The sequence below is a fragment of the Podarcis bocagei genome, assembly GCF_964188305.1.
Source record: "Podarcis bocagei genome assembly, chromosome: 5".
Taxonomy (NCBI): Eukaryota; Metazoa; Chordata; class Lepidosauria; order Squamata; family Lacertidae; genus Podarcis; species Podarcis bocagei.
Genome location: NC_138129.1, coordinates 49724994 through 49746693, shown reverse-complemented (window position 1 = coordinate 49746693; position 21700 = coordinate 49724994). Strand labels below are relative to the sequence as shown.

The 21700-nt window shown below is 45.5% G+C and overlaps 1 protein-coding gene across 5 annotated transcripts in view; it reads right to left on the bottom strand.

Moving 5' to 3' along the window:
- KIF21B (kinesin family member 21B) overlaps positions 1–21700 on the bottom strand; it is a 69066-nt gene that overhangs the window by 4823 nt on the left and 42543 nt on the right. For 2 of the 5 annotated variants that reach the window (XR_014008170.1, XM_081194149.1), the window contains exons 11-34: positions 21180–21401; positions 20647–20731; positions 19384–19498; positions 18830–19021; positions 18276–18475; positions 17973–18080; positions 17415–17483; positions 16291–16520; positions 15802–15949; positions 15485–15679; positions 14381–14482; positions 13939–14104; positions 13686–13746; positions 13284–13341; positions 12133–12338; positions 11126–11200; positions 10859–10972; positions 9546–9584; positions 6300–6436; positions 5282–5462; positions 3935–4099; positions 3590–3707; positions 2432–2602; positions 612–811 (exon numbers count right to left, since the gene is read on the bottom strand). Coding sequence is in view for 2 of the 5 variants with exons in the window: in XM_081194149.1 (XP_081050275.1) it covers positions 612–811; positions 2432–2602; positions 3590–3707; positions 3935–4099; positions 5282–5462; positions 6300–6436; positions 9546–9584; positions 10859–10972; positions 11126–11200; positions 12133–12338; positions 13284–13341; positions 13686–13746; positions 13939–14104; positions 14381–14482; positions 15485–15679; positions 15802–15949; positions 16291–16520; positions 17415–17483; positions 17973–18080; positions 18276–18475; positions 18830–19021; positions 19384–19498; positions 20647–20731; positions 21180–21401 (3357 nt within the window). In the remaining 3 variants the exon portion in view is untranslated. The remainder of the gene's footprint in view (positions 1–611; positions 812–2431; positions 2603–3589; positions 3708–3934; positions 4100–5281; positions 5463–6299; positions 6437–9545; positions 9585–10858; positions 10973–11125; positions 11201–12132; positions 12339–13283; positions 13342–13685; positions 13747–13938; positions 14105–14380; positions 14483–15484; positions 15680–15801; positions 15950–16290; positions 16521–17414; positions 17484–17972; positions 18081–18275; positions 18476–18829; positions 19022–19383; positions 19499–20646; positions 20732–21179; positions 21402–21700) is intronic. The other 3 variants (XR_014008171.1, XM_081194150.1, XR_014008172.1) reach the window with 2 other exon arrangements.

The following is a 21700-nucleotide window of genomic DNA, read 5'->3' as shown; positions in this document are numbered from 1 at the left end:
TAGAGACTCCAAAGGGGAAGAGAGTGAGTGGTGGGGCCTGGGTTGCCCTCCCTGGGGAAGCCCTCTTGCCAAGTCTTTGGCCCTTGCTCTGCCGGAATCTCCATGGGACCATGATGGTTACCAAGAGTCCCCACAGCTCAGTTCAGTTCATGACTGCTGGGACAAACCAGCTTGTTGTGCCTCAGTTGAGGAGCTATGTCCTTAGGTGCTAATCACTGGCTACTACAGCAAGGCACCCTTTCGTAAGGGGCAGTGCCAGAAATCAACCTGAGGTACAAACAAGGAAGCACCATGCAGAATCTCGCTGGAGATGTGATGAGGAAGAGGTGAACTAAAGAACCATGAAAAAGCCGGTCCTTGCTCTCAAGGATGCACAGTAAGCGACTCTGGGAGATCAGTGTTGAGATGGACACCACTGCACTATGGCTCTGTGAGCAGGGCAGCCACAGAAGCAATGGCTTCCTCTGGCTCCTCCGTCAACCAGGTGCTTGGGCCTGTAACCAGCTCATCTCTGGTGGCACCTCATTTTCTTGAGCAGCTTGACTACACATGATGGGATGCAGCGGGCAAAGAGTTCGTGGTAAAGAGAAGCCCTTGCCCTCAACACTCACCTGGAAGCTGTGAATATGTGCTTAGAATTGGTGCAGATGGCATTGATGGGGCTGTCGTGCCCCTTGATGTCCCCAACGGGGGTGAAGTTATCGACATTCCAGACCTTCACTGTCCCACCACGGCAGGCACTCAGCAGCATGGGCCGGCTAGGCACAAAGGCCAACGCACAAACCCAGTCTTTGTGTGCATTTGGGATTTGCTAGAAACAGGAGTCACAATGAGCTGAGTTAGCAAGGGCCTGTTGCCACACCCCAAAAACTTTTCCACCCACGGATTTCTGAATGAGATGACTTGGGAGTTAAAACAAAGCCCAAGGGAGTGGACTAGATACTAAAGAAGAACTGGAATAACACTGCCATTCATTGTAGGTGTTGGTTGTGCCATAAAAATAATGCCACCATGCCATTAATTTGTCCTGAAGGTTATGGCACAGTGGCAGCTAAAACCCAATTGGCCCACACACCAATCTTGCAAATGCAGGGGAATTCTTTCATTGGGCTTGTTCCTAATAATGCAAACAGTCTTAAAATGAGGACACCTAGCTGACACACCTCAGAAACCTGAACAAATGTTTGCAGATCGATATCACCACCTGGAATCGAGGCTAAATTTGAAATGGGGAACTGGCTATGCAAAAGCAAGGCCACACACTTGAAAACTGTGAGCACTGCAGCAACAAGAGGAGAATTCTGCATGAGCAGGGCCAACCCTTTCAACAGGGATTCCAATTCTTAACTAAGCCAGGACAACTTCCTTCCTTTGGTTCTTATGTGACACATTTGGCAAAGACAGAAGTTACTGGATTGCACTCAGAATGGCTGTTGGCTTGGCCTTCCCACAGCTCTTGCCAATGGCCACCCATTATAGGACCCACACAGAGGCTTGGAAGATTAGGGTAACATCAGAGGTACTTGTCCTCTATAAGCAGTTTTATCCATTTAACTCTAAAATAGTGCACCGAAGGGCATAGATCAGCAGTGGAATATCTGTGGCTTGCTTGATGTTTTTAGACCCCCAACTCCCACTGGCACCAGTCAGCATGGCCAATGTCTAGGGATTATGGGAGTTGCCCCAAGCTCCCCAAACTGGGCACACACATGCCTTGGGACTAATTGTGCTTGTTACCAGTAGTAAACTAGATAACCAAGTCAAGAACCACTAAATAGCTAGAATAATAAATAATACAACACACAGGCAATAAATAAGATCCCCCCAACAAGACTTTGAGGGCCAATGTTGTTTGACTACTGAAATATACAATGGAAATATAAACTTATTAAAGGAAGATAGTAGGATTCTTTTACAACTGCTTTCCCTAGTCTGGTAGCCCTAAACATCTGGAGGACACCAGGTTCTACTAGATACTGCCAGCAAGTCAGTGCTCCAAGAGATTTGGTCCTTGCTCACCCTCTCTCTAGAACAGGCATAGGGTAACTTTGGCCCTCCAGATGTTTGGGACTACAATTCCCATCATCCCTGACCGCTGGTCCTGTTAGCTAGAGATGATGGGAATTGTAGTCCCAAACATCTGGAGGGCCGGAGTTTGCCTATGCCTGTTCTAGCATAATCACCCTGCTTTTTTGAAGAGGCCTACTGAGCTCAATACAATCACTATCTGAATTTCAGCATCTAAAATTTCCACTGGCCTCATGGTCCGCCCCCTTCAGGGATGTCAACATGGGGCCTTCTTACCCCTGCACCACAAGAGGAATTTATGCACCAAATGTATATTGACACCCTCAGCATAATTCACACCACACAAATGGTATACCGCCTCTGTCTTTGAAAACCCAGCATCCTTCCCTATCACCCTTCATACCTGGATGAGCTCCTGCTGGTCCAGGTCCCATTTCTTGATTCCGTTGTCCCTGGAGCCGCTGAAGAGAACATCTCCCTGAATAGCTAGGCACTCAATGCCATCATAATGTGGGGGTTCAAAGTTGTGAGTGGGGCCAATGTTCCCAACAACGCCTTCCGCAATCTCAAACATCTGCAAAATGAGAAGTGGCAAAATAAGAATCCACAGCCCGGGTTCAACCTGCAGTTAACCCTGGGCTCAGTGTCCCCCCCCCCTTTCAGAAAGGTAGGCATTGTGCTAGATAGTCCTATAGCTTTCCCTGCTCCAGAGTAACTCTTAAAAATAATGGAATGGATTCAACCAATGAGTCTTGCTAATGGAAGGCTGTGCAATGACTTCTACTGGTGAAACAGGGCTTTTCTCCCCCTTCTCTGCCCATGCACCCCACCCAATTGACTTGATTGGGGAGAATAGCCCCCAGAATGGCATATGGTAGGAGGAGAGGAGGACTCATTCCCTCTAGCAAGCTGAAATCCTTGCACTGATGGAACATAGTGCTACTCTGAATTCTTCCCTTTTTTATATGATATTTATTAAAGTTTCAAAGAAAAGATTACATAAATAAAAAGAGAAAAATAAAAAGAAAGAAATAAAAAAATAAAAATACAAAATACAGAAAAAAGATAATAAACATTTAAAAAACACATCAATCTTTCCGTACCTTACATTTCATTTCCTTGCTTCCCTGACCTCCTCACACCTCCCTTTTTTGTATTCCAGTTCTATTAATTAATTCAGCAATTCCTTTCCCTCTTTGTTTTTATCTTAATCCTTTAACTTACTAAATTATGACTTTGGATTTTCACCTGTTAACAATCCGTTTTTACATACACCTTAATAACATTGCTGCTAAAACAACTTAACTTCATTCAGACATCATTCTAACATTCATTAATTTTGCAATATTTCTGTAAATAGTCTTTAAATTTCTTCCAATCTTCTTCCACCGACTCTTCTCCCTGGTCTCGGGATTCTGCCAGTCATTTCCGCCAATTCCATATAGTACATCACCTTCATCTGCCATTCTCTGAATTCTTCCCTAAGTATGTTTGGTTATGTGGGGGACTAAGGATGCTGCCAACAGTGAACTCAGCAAAACGTAATTATTATGTCCAATACCTTGACATAATGATCTTTAGATCCCGTGATGACTAGGTCATGGTTGCTTGCAGTCCTGTTCACCGTGAGACACATCACTGGCCCAATATGGCCTGTCAGCTTCCCAATGGGCTGCAACCTAGTCAAAAAAGCGGAAAGGGTAGTGTTGAGAAATTAACAGCAGGAACACCCCCCCAAGGCTAATGCTCCCCAAGTAATGCCCAAATACTAAATGTATTCATAAAGGGGTTGAGTGTGAGTAATTGAGGAGTTTGGGTCATGGCAACAGTCTCTTGCCATTCTCTTCTGGGCATTTTTGCAGATTTCCAAACAGTTTGGAATTGTAGGCAGTTCGCCTTCTCTCACCTGTTTAGCTCCCAGATGCGGACAGAATTGCCAGTAGCTGCATAGAGCATGGTGCCTGTGGGGTTAAGTGCAATCTGGTTGATCTGGTGCTCTCCTTGCACACTGGTGATGGTGCGGGTGGAGGTCCCAGCACAGGCATCCCCGGCAATTACCTGGCCTGATGAACTAATAGAGGGAAAGAGGAAAAGAGATATGATGGGGAGTCTCACAGAAGCAGGAATGGAGTTCAGCTGCAGGGCAAGAGACTGCAGATTTGCCTTTGCCTTTCGGAGGAGGCTACTCAGACAAAAGCAGCTCCAAAATAAAGAGCAAGGAAAGGTTCAACTCCATGAGGGCCAGGAACAGCAATATGTTTTCAAACCCACAGATCACCTGGAAGGAATTATTCCTCAGAGGAACAGTTCTAGCAGATTGAAAGGAGAGCCTACTGAGGGTTTGTCACAGGATTAGACCTGGTGTGCCATTTTTTTTTTATTCTTAAGAATAGTCAGTGCAGGAGCTCCTTGACTGGGACTGTCCTGATGTGATTTTGCTATGTTCATCCTTGCACATTGCACAGTAGGACTAAGCATGTGACAAATGGACCAGGGGAAAGAGACGGCGGAAGAAGACTGGAAGAAATTTAAAATTTATCTTAAGAAATATTGTAAAACTAATGAGTGTTAAAATGTTGTGGTTATAGAAAGTAAGGGATTACAGCGGTAAAAGATTAAGTAAAAGAAAAGGAAACAATTAGATAAAATTAAGGGGGAGGATTTGCTGAAACAAATTTGGGAATTGGGATGAAGAAAGGGGAGGTATGGGGAAGTCAGTGAAATAAGTTTTAAGGAAAAAAAGGATTTGAAATTATACATGTTTGTTTTTGTGTTTGTATGTTTGTATTGTGTATTGTTTGTGTTTATATAAATTGTGAAAAACCAATAAAATTTTTTATAAAAAATAAAAAAGCATGTGACAAATGACATGCAGAATCTGGCCTGTAGATGTTGGAGGAAGCAAGTTTGGTGGGTAGAGAGATGGCCCTGTGTCAGATGTCAAGGCAAAGGAGCTGTGCCCTGTGGAGCATTGTGTTCCACTGCAAAACAGGACATAGTAGACCAGCAAGCAGGTGAGTAGCACCTGAAGATACAATGCTATCCAAACATCAGCAATCAGAAGCAGATTGTGGGATCTCACAGTTCACTTTCCCCTGCCTTATGCCGCAGTGGATGATTTGGCACAATGTTGTGTGACCATGGATAGCAATGGCTTATGCTCTTAAACCCCACTTTGTTAAACCTTACAAGGCCACAAATGAAGCTTCGAAAAACTCAAAAGCAGCAAAACAGAAAGCTGCCAAGTACTTACGTGAGAGTACGAATACACTTTGCAGAATCCCGGATGTCCCACACTTTGATGTAAGAGGTAGAGACTGTGAACACCAGGCCAGAGTGGTTACTGTACTTTATGGAAACCACATTGTTTGGGTGGCCTTTCAAGGAGGCAATTTCCTGGCCAGTCACCAAGTTCCACATTTTGCAACTCCGATCTTTGGAAAGAAGAGAGAACTTCAGTTGTGCCAGCAGTGCCCTAGTTTCCCATCTGAGAGCAGTAACCACCACTCTCTCCTAAGCAATATATTTCTTCAGTGATTCTAAGATGTGACTAATATTTTAAAATGTGGACATACAGCAGATAAGATGGAAAGCAGACGGTTTTAATTCAGTTTTGAAAGGTTCAGCAGTTGCAGAAGTTTCTTTTTTTTCTGGGACAGCCATTGTCTTTATAGTCATCCTTAACTTTTTTGCCTCCCACTGCACTTATTGGAAAGAGACATGACACTTGTTATGCCCATGTGTGTGAGCAGGCACACACATGCTTGACTTGCCAAGGAAAATAGTGGGAGTGCAATATATCTAGAGGGCACTTGTCATGTGATATACCATACAGACTGAGCCTGCTCAAAACTGTCTCCATGTAGCGGCTACTCCACATGTGAAGCACTTTAATGTCACTGCTCACAGGGGCGGGGAGAATGGCTGTCCCAACTGCAGCCATGGGGGTAGCTTAGTTCCGTCAACCATGTCCCTGAGGTGATGCAGCTGCATCATGACACAGAGTCCTTCAAACAGAGGTACTGGGGCAGGGGGGAAGGTTGCTGGGCAACTTGGGTAAGCTAGGGTAACTAGGGCGGGGAAGGCAATAGTATAAAAGGGTGGGGAAGGCAATAGTATACTTTTTCTTTCACCACCTCTGAAAATGCTAAATTTTTCACCATTTCTGAACATTGCTGGAAAAGCTCCAATCAGAACTTCTGGCTCAGTGTTCATTCATACCAGGCTTAAGCCACCAAAAGCAGCTCCCACCCCCTCTCTCAAACACACACCTTTGGATCCAGAGAACAACAATTCATCTGTAGCATCCAGGCACAGGACAGGCTTGGTGTGTCCTTCTGCCACAGAGATGCATTGCAGTGGAGCTGTCCGGGCACTCCTGGACCCTCCCACAGGGTTGATAATGCCCCTTGCATGGGAGAAAAAGAGAAATGCTTTGAGAGATGGTTCCTGCAGCTGCAGCAATCAGGCATCCTTAGAGTAACCGATCATGCACCTGGGAATCACACTGCTCAGGAGACACTGGTGTGCCAGAAGGACCAGACCCACAATAAGCTTAAAAGAGAGGAAAAAAAGGTGGGGGAGCGACAGGCAGGCAAGGACATGCAGAATCAAGCTGAAGAGTATGTCACAAAGTTCTGGGCACAAACATCTTCAAGTTACAGGATGGGTGAGATGCTCCATCATTGGTTATATACTGGTGTCAGCATTATGCTGAAAGCTGATCCACTCAAATGCTCTTCAAGTGTTTTTCCCCAAAGAGGCAACATAGGTAAGAGCAGGGCTACAGGACACATGTTTAGGCCCCTTTCCAAGCACAATTCAAAGTGCTGGTGCTGGCCATTAAAGCCTTAAACAGCATCGGCCCTGTATACCTGAAGGAGCATCTCCACCTCTAGCCTGGACACCTCAGTCCTCCTCCGAGGGTCTTCTTCTGGTTCCCTCACTGTGAGAAGTGAAGCTTTAGGGAACCAGGCAGAGGGCCTTCTTGGTAGTTGCGCCTGCCCCGTGGAATGCCCTTCCATCAGATGTCAAGGAAATAAACAGTGATTTGTCTTTTAGAAGACATCTGAAGGCCGCCCTGTTATCAGGAAGTTTTTAATGCTTGATGTTTAGTTGTGTTTTTATATTATGTTGGAAGCTGCCCATAGTAGGCGGGGTGTAAATAAACTATTAGTTGTTGCTATATTAAAGCCAACTAATGTTTTGTGCATTCATAGAAGTTCTTAATGGAATTGAAAACTGCAATGCACAGCCCTGAGCGCCAGAACGTGTGTATTTACATACAGCTTTGAATGGGAACACAGGAAGCCACTTTATGCTATTAATCAATCCATCTCAGAACATTGACTGAAAGTGGTTCTCCAGGGTTTCAGGCAGGAATATTTGCCAGCCTCACCTGGAGATATCATTGAACATGGAACCCGATGCATGCAAAGCATCCATAGAGTGACAGCCCCTTCCTCATCAACAACTCCAAGTTACTGCATTGGCTGCTTTGTTTCTGAAAGATTATTTCAAATTTCAGCCTCCAACTCTCTTTGTGCAAGATCAAGGTGCAATGTAACTAATATAGTTTTGTTATCACATGCCAAGAGAGGCACTGGCTCTTTGTAAGTAACAAAAATCTCCTTTATTTTTTGCTCTGAAATGAACACATGGGTCCAAATGATTGTAATTATTTTAATAATCCAGTTGGTCCCATCTAGCATCATGTCATGTTATTCTAGACCTATAATCTTTGTAACTTTGACAACTCAAACTCCTCTTCTCCAGAATGTCTCCATCTGAGTCGGGCATGAAATCGGTGCACCACCTTGTGGTCAACATGGAGACACTTCAAACCTTCCCAGCAACAAGCTTTGTAACAGCTCTGAAAGTTGGCAGCAGTTTCTTATTTGAATACATGGGATCACCAAGACACATAAAGTTTAAAAAAGGAATGGAGCCCCTTCCCCAAAAATAAATCACATAAGGGTGAGTTAGAGGCTTGAACACGTCACACAAAACTTCTCCTAGATCAAAGTTGAGAAGCGGTAGTGTACAATACTGTTAAAATACATATCAAATATAGAAATGTAATGCAGTGAAAAAGTAGGGCAGAATTAAAGTGATAATATACTGAAACCAAGCTCCAGCTTGGGAGTACAAGTGAGTTTTTTAAAGATGCCTGATCAGCATCGATAGGGGCACTCACCTAAACTCAGAGGGAAAGTGGTTCTATAATAAGGGTGCCACTCCCGTTCTAATGGCCACTACCTGTACTTCAAAAGGCTGTAGCACAAGCATGAAGGCCTCATCAGACAATTGTACTGATTATGCAGGGTAGCCTTTGCTGGGGCTGAAGGGAATGGTAGCCCTAAACACCAGGAGGACACTAGGTTGGCAAAGGCTGGTGGTAGGTCAACAGGGAGAAAAGGTGATTTCCTTGGGTATTCTAGTCCCAAGTTGTTCATGGATTTATGAGTCAATACCAAAATCTTAAACTTGGTCCAGTAGTTTATTGCCATTTTCAAAAAGTACGCACTCTTGGTTATTAGGACAGAAATAAACATAACAGATTACATTTCCCTTACACATGTGCACCCCTCCATCTTCAGTGGGGTTGGCTAACATCTTGAAAGTTTATTCTACACCCAGAAATAAGGGAAAGGCATTGCCGCTTGCTGGAATATCGCTTTAACACGAAATCCAGTGACCAGAATCAGCATTCAGGGCCTCCGATGTATTCACAGTACGAGGCTGGACTCCATTATGCAAATTTTAAAACTACCATCCATCCATTTTAGCAACTATGGCAAAAATAACTCGCCCCGGATAAAAAGAAAACAGGGGCTGGACTTCTGGGCTGTAGTGGCAGATGGAAAAGACATGGGGTGCTCCCATAGGCTTCATGAGAGCAGGACTGCCAAGAACTGGAAGCAAATGGGAAGTGTGGGGGAGGCAGGGAGCTGTGCCTGAAGGGCATGGAAATGTTCTCAACTCAAATGACTCCAAGACTCTGAGCCTGAAGGGGAGCTGCCTGGACATTTCCCGATATTCTCTCCACCACGAGGCCTAGAAACTACTCAAAAGCCACATTCGTGAAATCATGGCACAATTACGACACATGCAAATGGTTAGCTCCTAACTCCAGGTTATAGACATGCACTACCTGCAGGTATATGCTTGGTCCATTCCAAACAAAAACATGCCACAGGATGGCGTCTATTAAGTGCCGGGGGAAAGAGACTTGAGATTTTCAGATACACGTGCGTGTTGGTGGATTAACCGCAGGGTGTGTCCTAATGAAGCATGCTGAGTGGGGTGAGCCCTACTGTTTCAGTTAACATAGGAAGGGGTCCCAATGGAGCACTCTAATCAGCTGGGAAGGCAAATCTACCAGCAAGTAGAAGCAGCACAAGGAAAGAAACGTCACACCGGGTTCAGTTACAAGCAGGTTTCAAATGCAGGGAGGGGAAAAGAATGAGAAAAGAGGAAAGCAAGAAGAGTTATATAATAAATAGTAAGTTTTATACCTCAGCACCTCCGAGACAGAGGAGTCACTGTCATCAGACCTAGGGACAGAAAATTAGCAGGATTATGGGTAATTAAAACCAGGAGAAGGAAAAGCAGCAGCACAGTCAGAAAAGGAAGGGTTGTTATTGCATCCAAGCTAGCAGGGCGGGCAGACATAGGAGAGCAGACCACAGACAGAAGGGATCAGGAACAGGGGGTGGGTGGGTGCGTAGCAGAAACCATCATGAGTTTTTAACTAGGTGCTTCACCACACACTTGCAAGCCTGTCATCACAGCCATAAGGCTTGGAGCTTGGATTAAGAACAAAAAGGAAGTAGAGATTCTCAGGATGCTGAGGTATTGTGCATGTGTGGTTCTTCTGCAAAAGAAGGGAATGTGCACACATCTGGGAATGCCTGCCCAAGGCTCCTACATAGCTACGGGTGGGCCAGCTTCTGAGAATGTTGGCGGTGACTCCCATGCCACCTCCAAATGGGAATATGGACCCAATGGCCACAGAGGTCACTCTAATGCCAGCTTAGCCCCAATAGGTTCCTTTGTTCCTTTGTTCATTTATTTATCCGGCTGCTGTTCTGTGTTTTGAAAATTCAGCATCATCCCTGTGTCCTTGAAGATCAAGGTAGCCCATGTTAGAGGAATCCCATTGTGTTAACTGAAGCTCTGTCAATGCTGCCACCAGCTGTCATTCAGGAGGCTTGTGGAACACACTCCAGAAAGGGGTGGGGAACCCAAAGCTGACATGCTGGTGTTTAGAAAGCAGGACTCACATGACCTTGTTTTCCAATATCTTTCCAATATGAAGACATATCTGGAAGGCTTAACTTACACCTGTGCTGGAAAAAGCATACCAATTCCTCCCCCGCACTAAAACAGAGGTAACCTGTTAATAAAGGGGCACCAGAGCAGATGGCCCCTATAGGTTGCAGACAGGGTTGGAAAGAGATTCAGAACTGCTACCCATAACATATGGGGAGAATAGGGTGCTTTTGAGCTTAAAGCACCGACTCAGGTACTTGGCCGCAGAGACCAAGGACTTTGATTCACATGCCTCCACAACAGCGCATAAGAGGCTCCCTGAACGATTTGGCAGGTTTCACAGTAATTGCACCTAAGTGTCTAGCACCTAAGAGGCATGGTGCTAATTCCAGTGCAAATAGGGCCCAAACCTGGAAGTCAAAGAAAAACATGCCATTCTTGGTGCTGGATAGAGTGGGACATAAGGGGACGATATCCCTGGCACTGCCAGTTTATCCATTCTGTTGTCACCTTCTATGGGGATACAAGTTTCCCCAAGTTCCGCAGGTTGCCTTACTTGTCTAGTGCTGAGCCCTGGCTCTGGTTGCTGGTGAGGCGGGAGAAAACATTCCGGTCGTTGCGTGGCCTGCTGGGAGGGGATGAAGGAGGAGTGAATCCAACATCTGGGTTCCTAGGCAAGAAAGAGAGAAGCAGTGGGTTCCACTAATTATAGAACTATAATCTTGCAGCACTGTTAGATCCTGCATCACACAGCAGTTCATTTTCTGCATTATGAGCAAAGTGTAAGAACTGCTGCCAATTGCACTCACTCACTTACACTCACCTGATAGGCTGGCCCCGGTCATATGACTTCCTCCTGGTGAGGGGTGATGTGTCTGCACCACGGGACTGTCTAGGGCTAGATGAGAGGCAGCCATGGTTAGTAAATACCCTATCCAAAGTTGGGCTCCCTCAGCTTTGAAGGAAACTGGGAGGAGCAAAGCCTTGACCAGCTGGTTCTCAGAGCAGATTCTAATATTCTCCAGGGCACACAGAACAGTCCTGCACCACATGCAGGGAATTCCTTCTTTGAAAGCTCCTCCACATCAGAATCTCCTTGCAGATGCCAAGCGACACAACAGGGAGGCTAGGATAAAAACATTCTTACTGCACGTGCCAGCTGTGTGTGCGCGCAGAGATTTTGATGTGGAAGCACATTCTGGGACACGTTTCTCTACGTGCATTACAAGATGGCACACTTCTTGGGAGGGCTGTACCAAGTGAGTTTCCGTAAGGTCTGAAGTGGCCCTCATTCTGGGGACTGGGAGGACTATTTCAATTTTCAGCACTCTTGGTGTCCACAGGAGCTGCCTGCCCTGGTTCCTGCCTGGCTGATGGTGGGCTGTAAAGGCTATGCACTTCACACCACCTAGGTTTGTCCACCCACAGTAGCAGCATCTGGGGGAAAGGGGGGGGGTCCCTGCCTTTCAAGTCTTTCACTATAGTTTGTAAACCAGGAGAACTTGAAGCTGCCAGTTTATAGGTCTGGGGAGAGGACTTGGGGAACAGTTTCACAAGAATGAGGGATCCGATGCCGCCGTGTCATGGCTACTCCCCATGGAAGACTGTGCCAGCGAAGAGGGAAACCGACTCTGACCCCAGAACAATGGGGTCAGAACATGACTTTCTGTTCTTTCCTTGGTTGCGCTCCCTTTGCCCACCAACTCTTCACCCTCAAGTAGGGCAGAAATCATGGCAGAAATCCAACCGTCCAAAGCCAGCAGTCACCTACACCACAGTTTCCCCAACACGATCCATACACAGATCACCAAGTACGCTACCATGGCTTACAATGTACTCCCTCGGATGGGCAGGCTGATGGTGCGGGAGACCTTCTCCTTGTAGTAAGGATCATGGATGGAGAAGCCAATCCCATCCTCTTTGATCTCCATGAGGGATGCCAACGACTTGGTGATGTTCTTGGTGGAGATGTCCAATGTGGGCCCTAGACACTCTGCAGACACAGCTTTCATCTGGCCAGACAGCTTGGGCTCCCCCTAAAACAAAGCCCCAGAAAACACAAAGCAAACTAAGGAGCAGCAGATGGCAGGGCAACACGGGAGCTATTCCCCGGTTGCCACTGTAGCTGGTGCTCAAATTCAGCCTGGGAAGACTAGCATTTCTTGGTCACCTCAATCTCAGAAACCCCTGCAAATATCCCAAGCAGCTTTCCAAAACCTTCCCACTTCACTCTGAAATTAACATGGACAACAACAGAACACACCACCTACCACTGAGCAGCAATTGCTGGTCATTCAGAAGAGACCTAATGAAGTTCCTGTGCCCCCCACCCCCTCCATCCCACTAGAATTCAAGTAGGCCAGTCTAGGGCCAATTGTTTTCTCTGGATAAAAGGCTTATTCAACAGAGCCACGGCTAGGACAGACAGAGACATAACACACATCAGTCCAGGGCTTTGTTTTAATTTCATTGCCGATTCACTGGAGGAGGGCCAAAGCTTAAGAATCACCATCTGGATGTACAGCACCACGGCTAGCTGCCAAAATGCAGTACAAATATCATAACTTGGCCTCAGTGAAATGTAGGGAAGATGAAAAAATGGTGCATATATCCGCGGGGGGGGGGGGCTGTCCACTATTTGGAAAGCTACAGAAGAAGAACGTGGCAAGGTCAAAGTGCCATCTTCCGCTTTAAAAACAAACATATATAAACAAATATAGCCAAACATAAATCTGACCACATGGGGCACCTTCAACAAGAAAAAGCATTTCTGTACAAAAATGACCAGGATATCCTACAACATTTTCATGTCACTGACCATTGTTCAGGTTGATGAAAATCTTAAACTCCTTCCTGGCTATTTGAAGCTTTTGTTAGTTCTGGATGGATCTGCTAACCATCTTTCCTGGGAATTTCCATAATGAAAATGTATAACAACAACAACAAGAAGAATTGGAAGTGTTTGCCAGGCTCAAACTTACCCTACACTTGAAGTCATCCTGACTGGCAGAGCCCTTCATGGAGAAAGACTGGGAAAAGCTGCAGGGACACAGAGAGAGTTTTGTGCACACATAGTTTCGGTAAGAACTACAGAGGTGCAAACTAACTAAGAGACTCTCCATCCCAGCAGAGCTTCAGTCCTTAACTCAGGAGCCCACTTCATTCTTGCACCACAGGTTTTCTAGCTTAATTCCAGAATTTTACAGAAAAGAACCATGTAGGGGTTTCTTTCATACTCAAAGCTGACTTTGGAGGGTGGCTACATTGGTCAACTCATGGAATTTACACCCTGCCCACCTTTTAAAGCCCACCACAGCCTAGAGGGAAAACAGGCAGAAAACACTCAACCTGTGCCCTGTGGTCTCTCTGGGTGCACAACTCACCTCCCCTCTGAGGCCATGCTGAATTCAGAGACTTCCTCATCTGTACTGGCATAGCCATTCTCTGTGCAAAAGGATAAAACAAAAACCAGGTAGAGCGCATCCACTAGCACATGGGTACTTAGCTCTGGTGTTGGACCAAAACATACCCCTGCTTCCCTCTGACCCAGGTCATGAATTAGGGTAAGCAAAAAAGAGGATTTCTAAGCGAACATGATTCTATCTCAAAGAAGCAAAAGCTACTCCAAACTCCCACCTTGCTGCACGTTGTGGATGAGCGCCTGTAGCTCAGGGTGGGATTCTGCCTTTTCCCGCAAGGCATCCAGGATGTGGTGGTTCTGAGAGGAGCCAGTCACATCTGTTTGTCTCAAGCGGCCTTCCAGCAGGCGGATCTGGGCTTCCTTCTGGGCTACCTGCAGGCTCTGTTTTGCAAAAATTGGAGGATTAGGCACAAGCTCAGCGGCAGCTTTCCTACTTGTGAAATGCCCTCCCTAGTGAAACACCTCTGTCTCCCTCACTCCATTCTAAAGCAAAACTATTCAAAGAAGTTCATTAACCTTGTCCATCAGGACTGATCTGTCTACTTGGGGCCTTTGAACAGACCAACTTGCTACTGAATAGTTGCAAAGCAAGATGTGGCTATCAGATCTCTGGTCCACATGAGAGAGAAAGGCTGCTTTTAAAAAATTATAACTTACCTTGTCTATGGATGCCTTTAGGAAATTGTCCAACAAAAGCCGTGCCTCAGCCAAGGAGCAGGAGCTGATCACCACAGAGGTGTCTGTGGAATCTAGTTCTTCCTAGAGACCCACAGGAGAAAAACAACAGAATGAGAAAGTCTGGGAAAGGGCAGTTGCAGTTTGCTACCCATGCCAGCAGTTGGACTGGTTCCTTTGCTAAAGATTTAGCTCCATAGGCTAAGTGGCTTTGCAAGAGACCCATCCAGCAGATTTGTGCATTAAAGGAGTAGTCAGACTCATATTATCAACTTGCTCCAGACCCTGAACCCAAATCATATGCACTACAGAGTGGCCTTCCCCAAATGTGGTGCCTTCCAGATATTTTTGAACTATGACTCCCATCATCACCCCTGACTATTGGGCATGCTGGCCATGGCTGAAAGGCATTGGGAGTCTAAAACACCTGGAGGGCACCAGGCTGTGGAAGCTGTTATAGGCCAATCAGAAGCCTTTGTTTGAGATGACTACAGACCAGCAAGTTCACTTAGGATGCTGAGACTTTCACACAATTGCCAAATTCTCAGAACTCTTAATAACGGATTGATACTATTTTGTTAAGAATTTGAATTGTTATAGTGTTAGTACCACTGATACAAAACCATTTGTTTGGACTGCTATTTTATGCTTTTGAAAGGAACTGATACACAACCGTTTATTGTGTGTTCGGGGGGCATACATTTATGTGGAAAAGGAACATACCAAATAAGAAAGGGGGTTGGGAGAAATAGCAGTTCCTCAAAGGAAATAGCAGAGACCCAGGACTTTCCATATTCTACAAGTTAACTTCCCAGTCTCTGTGTCTTACATTCCCCCAGCCCACCCCTTTTAAGGAAGCAGTAACACACTGAAACAGCCCACTCAAAACTAAAGAGGCCTGGGAAAATGAAACAAGATTTTAACTCATTAAGGTAAGATCAGAAGACATAGTGCTTCCTGATCCACCCACTGTAACTGATTATCTATACAAGAGCTCAGCCAGCCAACCTCAGCTCATCACTGGATCCAGGTCCAACTGCATTCCACCCTCCCAAACTGCTTGCATCATGGATAGATCAGACACACCTTGGTCTCTTCAAGCTGCATGATGGTGGCCTGGCAGTCAGAAATGCCGTCATTGATGTAGTCAATGTTGGCTGCCAGCACCTCAATCTCCTCATTCAACTCCTGCAGCCCCTTCTGCTCTTCAGGGTTCTCTGTCTGCAACTTCTCCCTCTTCCCCAGAAGCATCTCCTGCATCAGTGACAGCTCCTCACGTTTCTGAAAATGGGGAACAGAAGGCAGAATGTTTCCTCTTTGCCAGTGCTGTGCAGCCCCTTCTCTGGCTCTCTTCCCAGGCCCTTCGCCTTCTGTTCCAGTGAGAAACAGCCACTTTTCATCACCTTGATGAGTCGCTCCATATCCGACTCCAGATTGATGATGGTCATCCTCTGCATGACAATGTCAAAGACACGGCGCTCCAGGGACTGCCACTTCATGCGGGCTGTCTTACTGAAGGTTTGGTTTGCCCCTTTCTTTGCGAACTTCTTCCTGCAGATGGAAGTCATGTATGAAAAACTGAACAGCATGATCTTGGAATTATCCAAAACCAGAGATGGAAAGGCTCCCAGATGTTGCTGGGCTCCACCTTGCATCAGTCACAGCAAAATGGCAAAGTTGGAGTCCAGCAATATCTGGAAGGATCCTCATCCCTGTGCTAAATATTCTGGGTCATTCCTACCCAAGCATACTGGGTGGATGGAAATGGGGACACATAGAAGCCAGTGGATTAGAAGTCAAGACAGGCCTCAAAGGAATCTATATCAGACGGTCTTAGACACCTAGGTCAGTCTGACTTACTTAGAAAACTGCTAACTGGGCCAGTGTCTTACCTGACGGTTCGAGTCCCATTTGTGGAAGGAGGAGGATCTCCCAGAAAGGTGTTGATTTTCCGATTCCATTGGCGCACAATGCTGGAGACAGAACGAGAACTAGATTCTGGCTCAGAGGAGGTGGTGCTGGTGGAGACCTCTACACCTGAGTCCAGCATGGTTTGCTTCTGATTCATTCTTCCAGCAACCCGATCAGACATAGGTTTGGCCAGACGGCGCAGAGCAGAGACCTAGACAACAACACAACAAAGCAGTCCAGAAGAATGGAAAATATAGAGGTGATAACAGACAGATACAGTCTTAAGCAGGGCTGCTATGTGAAAATTTCTTCAAAGTGTTAGCTGCTCAGTCTCCAGCCTCAACCCTAGTCTCTACTCATCCCTAACAGAGATCCACAAGTGCAAAGTGTCTGCTCACAGTATCAGCTGTTTTTATGGATGTTCCCAGTAATATTGAACATTCATGTTAGAATGAGAAAAATGCCACAAGTTACCTACATATGAGCTCAAATGTGTAACGAAATAAAGAACCATGTTGGCAATCACACACTAAGCCATGTGTGACACAGCAGGTATGACGCCCTGTTGGATGACACTGAACAACAAAGTTGCTCTGGATAAAAAGAGAGTGGGCATCCTAAAGGAAGAGAGAGAAATCGTGTAACCCACAATAGCTCAAAAGAATTTTGGATGCAAATTCTTTCTGTCAGATCATCCTGCTGTGTCCTATCTTTTCTGTGAAATATGAGGAAAATTGTAGCTTTGCCAGGGTTTTTTCTGGTGGGGGGATAGGTTGTTTTTGTCTAGGTGAGATATTACATTCGCCTTTGTATTTTGGAAAGGTGGTTTAATTATTTTTAAGAAAAGAAAGAAATAGTTTGTCCATCGTACACTGTTCCATGTAAAGTATTCCTGATGAGTGGGAGAAATATTCCTTGCCTGATTCATTCATGTCTCCAGTCTGAGTGAGTGCTTATGACAGGTAAAAGCACACCCACCAAAAATATCCACAAGCCTTTCTGGATGACAGTGAGAGGCTTTCAATATAGCAAAAGCCAAGGCGAGTGTATTTTTAGAGGAAACTAAACAATTGACTTCCTTGTGAGCAAGAAGGTCACCACTCACCTCTTGGGTTTTCCTGCGAAGTACAATCTCCTGCTGCCGCTTCTGAGATTCTAGCGCTCGAATCTGAAACTGCAGGCACAGCATGATAAAAGTTATTAACAAAACCCACAGGCAGATGATCTCAATGGGGTGATGTCAGTCTTGACTTAAATGGAGACAAATGTGTATTGGTGTAAAAGGAATGTATGGAAGGAAGCCAACTCCTCCTAAACCACAATAGGTCTCAAGTTGCTTTGGAGCACAAGAGGAGAGAATGCTGCTGCTCTCATGTCCTGCTAGTAGACTTCCCACAGGCAACTGGGTTGGCCACTGTGAGCACAGGACACCACACTAAATGGTCCTCTGGTCTGATCCATGAGACCTCTTCTTATGTATTTGTAGACACACAAGTTATTTTTGTGAAGATGGCTGAAGGCACAGCTTCGCTTTGAATGATTGCTCTGATTATACTGAGCGTCTTCCCCTCTCCTGTCCACCAGCAGTCTATGGGTTTTTGTAAGCTCTACTAGGAAGAGGCTTCTCAAAGCTTCAGCAGCCACAAATGGTGCTCTTGCCCACCTCCTGCCTCCTCTGCTCCTTCTTCAGCTGGGCAATCTCCCGGTTCCTTTTCGTCTCTGCCAATCTGCGCCGCTGCTGCTCCTCACGCATTTGTTTCATCAGTGCCACCTGTAGGGCACAAACAGACTCAATGCCAAGCATAATAACTGAGAAGCTGGCTTGCCCCAGTGACTATCTAGGGCCACTTCCCCTAGTTGGGTGCCCAAGCTGGGTGGGCTGAGGGTGGGAATCCAAAACACCCAGAAGGTGCCCTGTTGCTTGAACTTAGCCAAATGAAGAATTGCAAATTCCCAGGCAAGGTACCTTGGCTTTCTTCATCTCTGCCACTTCTGCATTCAGCTTCTTCAACTCTCGCTCATATCGCGACTGGTTCTTGAGGAGACGGGCATGCTCCTTCTGGGCTGCCTGCAACTTTTGCAGGTCCCTGTTCATCTCCCTTAGACGCTTCTCATAATCTGCTTTGATCTTGTTCGCCTTCTCCTCTGTGTAGCATTCCATGGAACCTGAGGGAAAGAACAAAGGAAGTATATAGATTAGGAGTGATGGACTACAGCTCCCATCATCCATGACCAATTGGCCATGGTGCCTGGGGCTGATGGGAGTTGGAGTCCCAACAGCATCCAGGGGGCCACAGCTTCCACATCTCTGATGCAGATTTTAAGTACAGACAGACTGTACTCAGTGCCAATGTCACTGATTACACTTTAAGTGTATGGGTAGAAATGTTGCTTAAGCAATCTTTCCACCCTTGTATCACAGCCTCAGTTGAGAATCCAAATGCAAAATCTTTCATTATCAGCAAACAGATGCTGTTTGAACTGTCAAAATCCAATTTCACCCCAGTGGCATGCCCTTACTCAGGTTTTGCAGGACCCTGTCCCTCTCTTGCTGTGTGTCACGGATCTTGTTCTGCAGTAGAATCAGCTTCTCCTCATACTGGTGCTTCAGAGTTTGCAGGCGCCGCTGGCTGTTCTCCAGCTCATCTATTAGCTTCTGTTTGATCTCGATCTCACAGGTCAGGTCAGCCAGATCAGCTTGGAAATTTGCTGCTAGATAAGACACACACACACACACAAAAAAAAAAACCCTTCACCATCTTGAAGATAGTGGTATCTAAACTCATTACAACCTCCACTAAAGACTAGAAAAAGTTGTATCCCTTTTATGGAATTGAATGCTAAGAGAAAAAGCCTAGCATATGTACAGGCCTGTTTTTGTGCTATTAAAAGGATTACAACAGTAGTTCCAGGTGGAAAGCATAGGGGCTGTGGATTCAACATTTCAAATCCAAATGAATTAAAGGCCATCCCCTCCATATATCCTGAAGACTGTGTGTGTTGTGTTCACCTAGATCCCTGCAGAGACTGCACTAAGAGTCATCAGCCTTTCAACACTTGCTGCAGTATCTTACCCTTTTCTTCAACATCCGAGTCAGAATCCACCAGGCTTTCTTCACTTCCCGAATCATCTTCCTCTTCCTCCTCCTGGCCGCCTTCTTCCTCACAGCCACTCTCATCCCGTTCCTCCTGAAAACAGAAGGTACAGTGATGAGAAAAAGGGGAGTGGTGATGCAGCTTGTTCCAAGGCATTGCAGTCCCAACCCTGCCCAACTTTTGGTTGCATATGGCAATCTGCTTTCATTGGTTCGCTAATTTGTTCCAATGGCAATCCTTAATTCAAAGCATTTTGCACTGCTTAGGAACACAGGCACCATGGGGATGTTACTTCTTACAGTTCATACTTCCTTTCATGAATCCAACCTTCTGTTCTTCTAGCTGACGAATTAGCAAAACACTAGAAGATCAGCGCTTACCATTGTCCTGGACATGGATTCAGAAATCAAGCCGGATGTTGGGAAGTGAAGGCAGAGAAGATCTAACACACATCACCAACAACTCAATCAAACCATACTGTATTTTTCCTGGCCATTCATTCTACTAACTTCCAAGCCTTTGTCTTTCAACTCTGCTCTTCAAAGGAAGGACCCTAGAATGTAATCCCAGTGTACACAGCGGGCCTACTGCATTCCCAAATGTCCATCTTAAATATATCAATATAACAACCCCCTGCTCCCAAAACAAGAATCAGTGCAGAAATAATGTAATGACTGTGCACAGTCAAAATTATGCCTTTAGCAGTGCACTGTTATTTCCTCCAAAAATAAACAAGTGTGTCAGTTTTAACCAATTTATTTAACTTTATTTAAATCAAAGAATGTTTCCATTTTGTAATGTGCACAGCCCCAGGCTTTTAAGAATCCAATGGCATCCCACAGAGACATTCATGTTTTGAGACAGAAAAGCAAGACATACTTCACGTACTTAAAAAACACACCTATTTGTCAGCCTATTCTGCTCCATTTATCCAAGGGCATTGGAATAAAGAGAAGCTTCCATTTCTCAGAGGAGATGGCAGGAGATATTTTATTGAGACTCAGGAGCCTAAGGAATTAGTATGGCAATTGCTGAGGTCAGGAAACGTTTGAAGCAGATGTTAAATCTGGCTGAAGGGAATAGCACTTGAGATGTCCTTTACGGCCAGTTTCTCATTATGCTGAAAAATTGCCACAGGGCTCATCCTGATGCCACCAAAGGCCAGCAGTAAGTTTGGCACCCTTAATAATTGCTCAAAAGAACCCAGAAGTTGTATGCAAGAGAAGGGCAAGATCTCTTACCTCTTCCACTTCATTCTCATCTGTCTCATCCGCCTCATTTCCCTGCTGCATCCTCAACCTCTTCTTAAACCCTTCTTTCTCTGGGCTGCAGAAAAGAAAGCAGTTTTACATGAACATCTGTTTCTAAATCATTCATTTTTATGCCAGATTGCAGAGTCACAAAAACAGGCCATCAGGGCAGCTAAGAAAACAAACACCACTCCAATTACAACAAATCAAAACAAAACATTTCATCTGCATAACTAATGGAAAGGGGACATTTGGCTAAGCTCTTTGCTTGCAGTCACTCTCACAAAGCTTTCTGCAAGACAGCAAGTATTTACCATCCTTACAATACAGAAGGGAAAATCAAAGCTCAACACAGAAAAGGGTGTTGTATTGTAGATCACGAGAGCTGCATTACAGGAGTCTCATAGAGTGAGAATGATGGAAAACAAATATATTTTGATACTTCTAAAAAGTTCTGAAGGCCCAGCAGCCTAACCAGAGTAGAAGGGTCCTGAGCAGATGCAAGACAGAGGAACCCATTTTACCTTTTCCTTCGCAGCTTAGTCTCCTTCTTCAACCGTTCTATATCTTGCTTGGCCCACTGGATGACTTCTGAGGCCTCAGCTTGCACAGAGGAGACAGGGCTATTTGAAGCTCCCAACCCAGGAGATGAAGATAAGCCCAGGGAATAAGGAAGCCTAGAGGAAACTCGTGATAGACCGCGACGCAGTGATTCATTCATAGCTTCGCTCTCTAAGAGCTTTGTCCTACAAAGAAGACAAGAGATAGCAGTCACCTCATAGTGTCCATTATATACTGAAGTGCTGACATGAAGACAGAGACAGATTCCTATGGGAACTGTGGGGAGGGGAGTATCTGCTAGCCCAGAATCACATGGATACAAGTCCATCTGATGCCCTCATTGACACGCAATTAAGGGACTCAAAAAGACCATAAGGGAGGATGCTCAGCTCTTAACTCTTGACAGCACACAGCTTCATTAACAGGAATGAGCAGGACCCAAAAGGCAGTATAATGTATAATCTCTTGACTCAGCAGAAAAGAA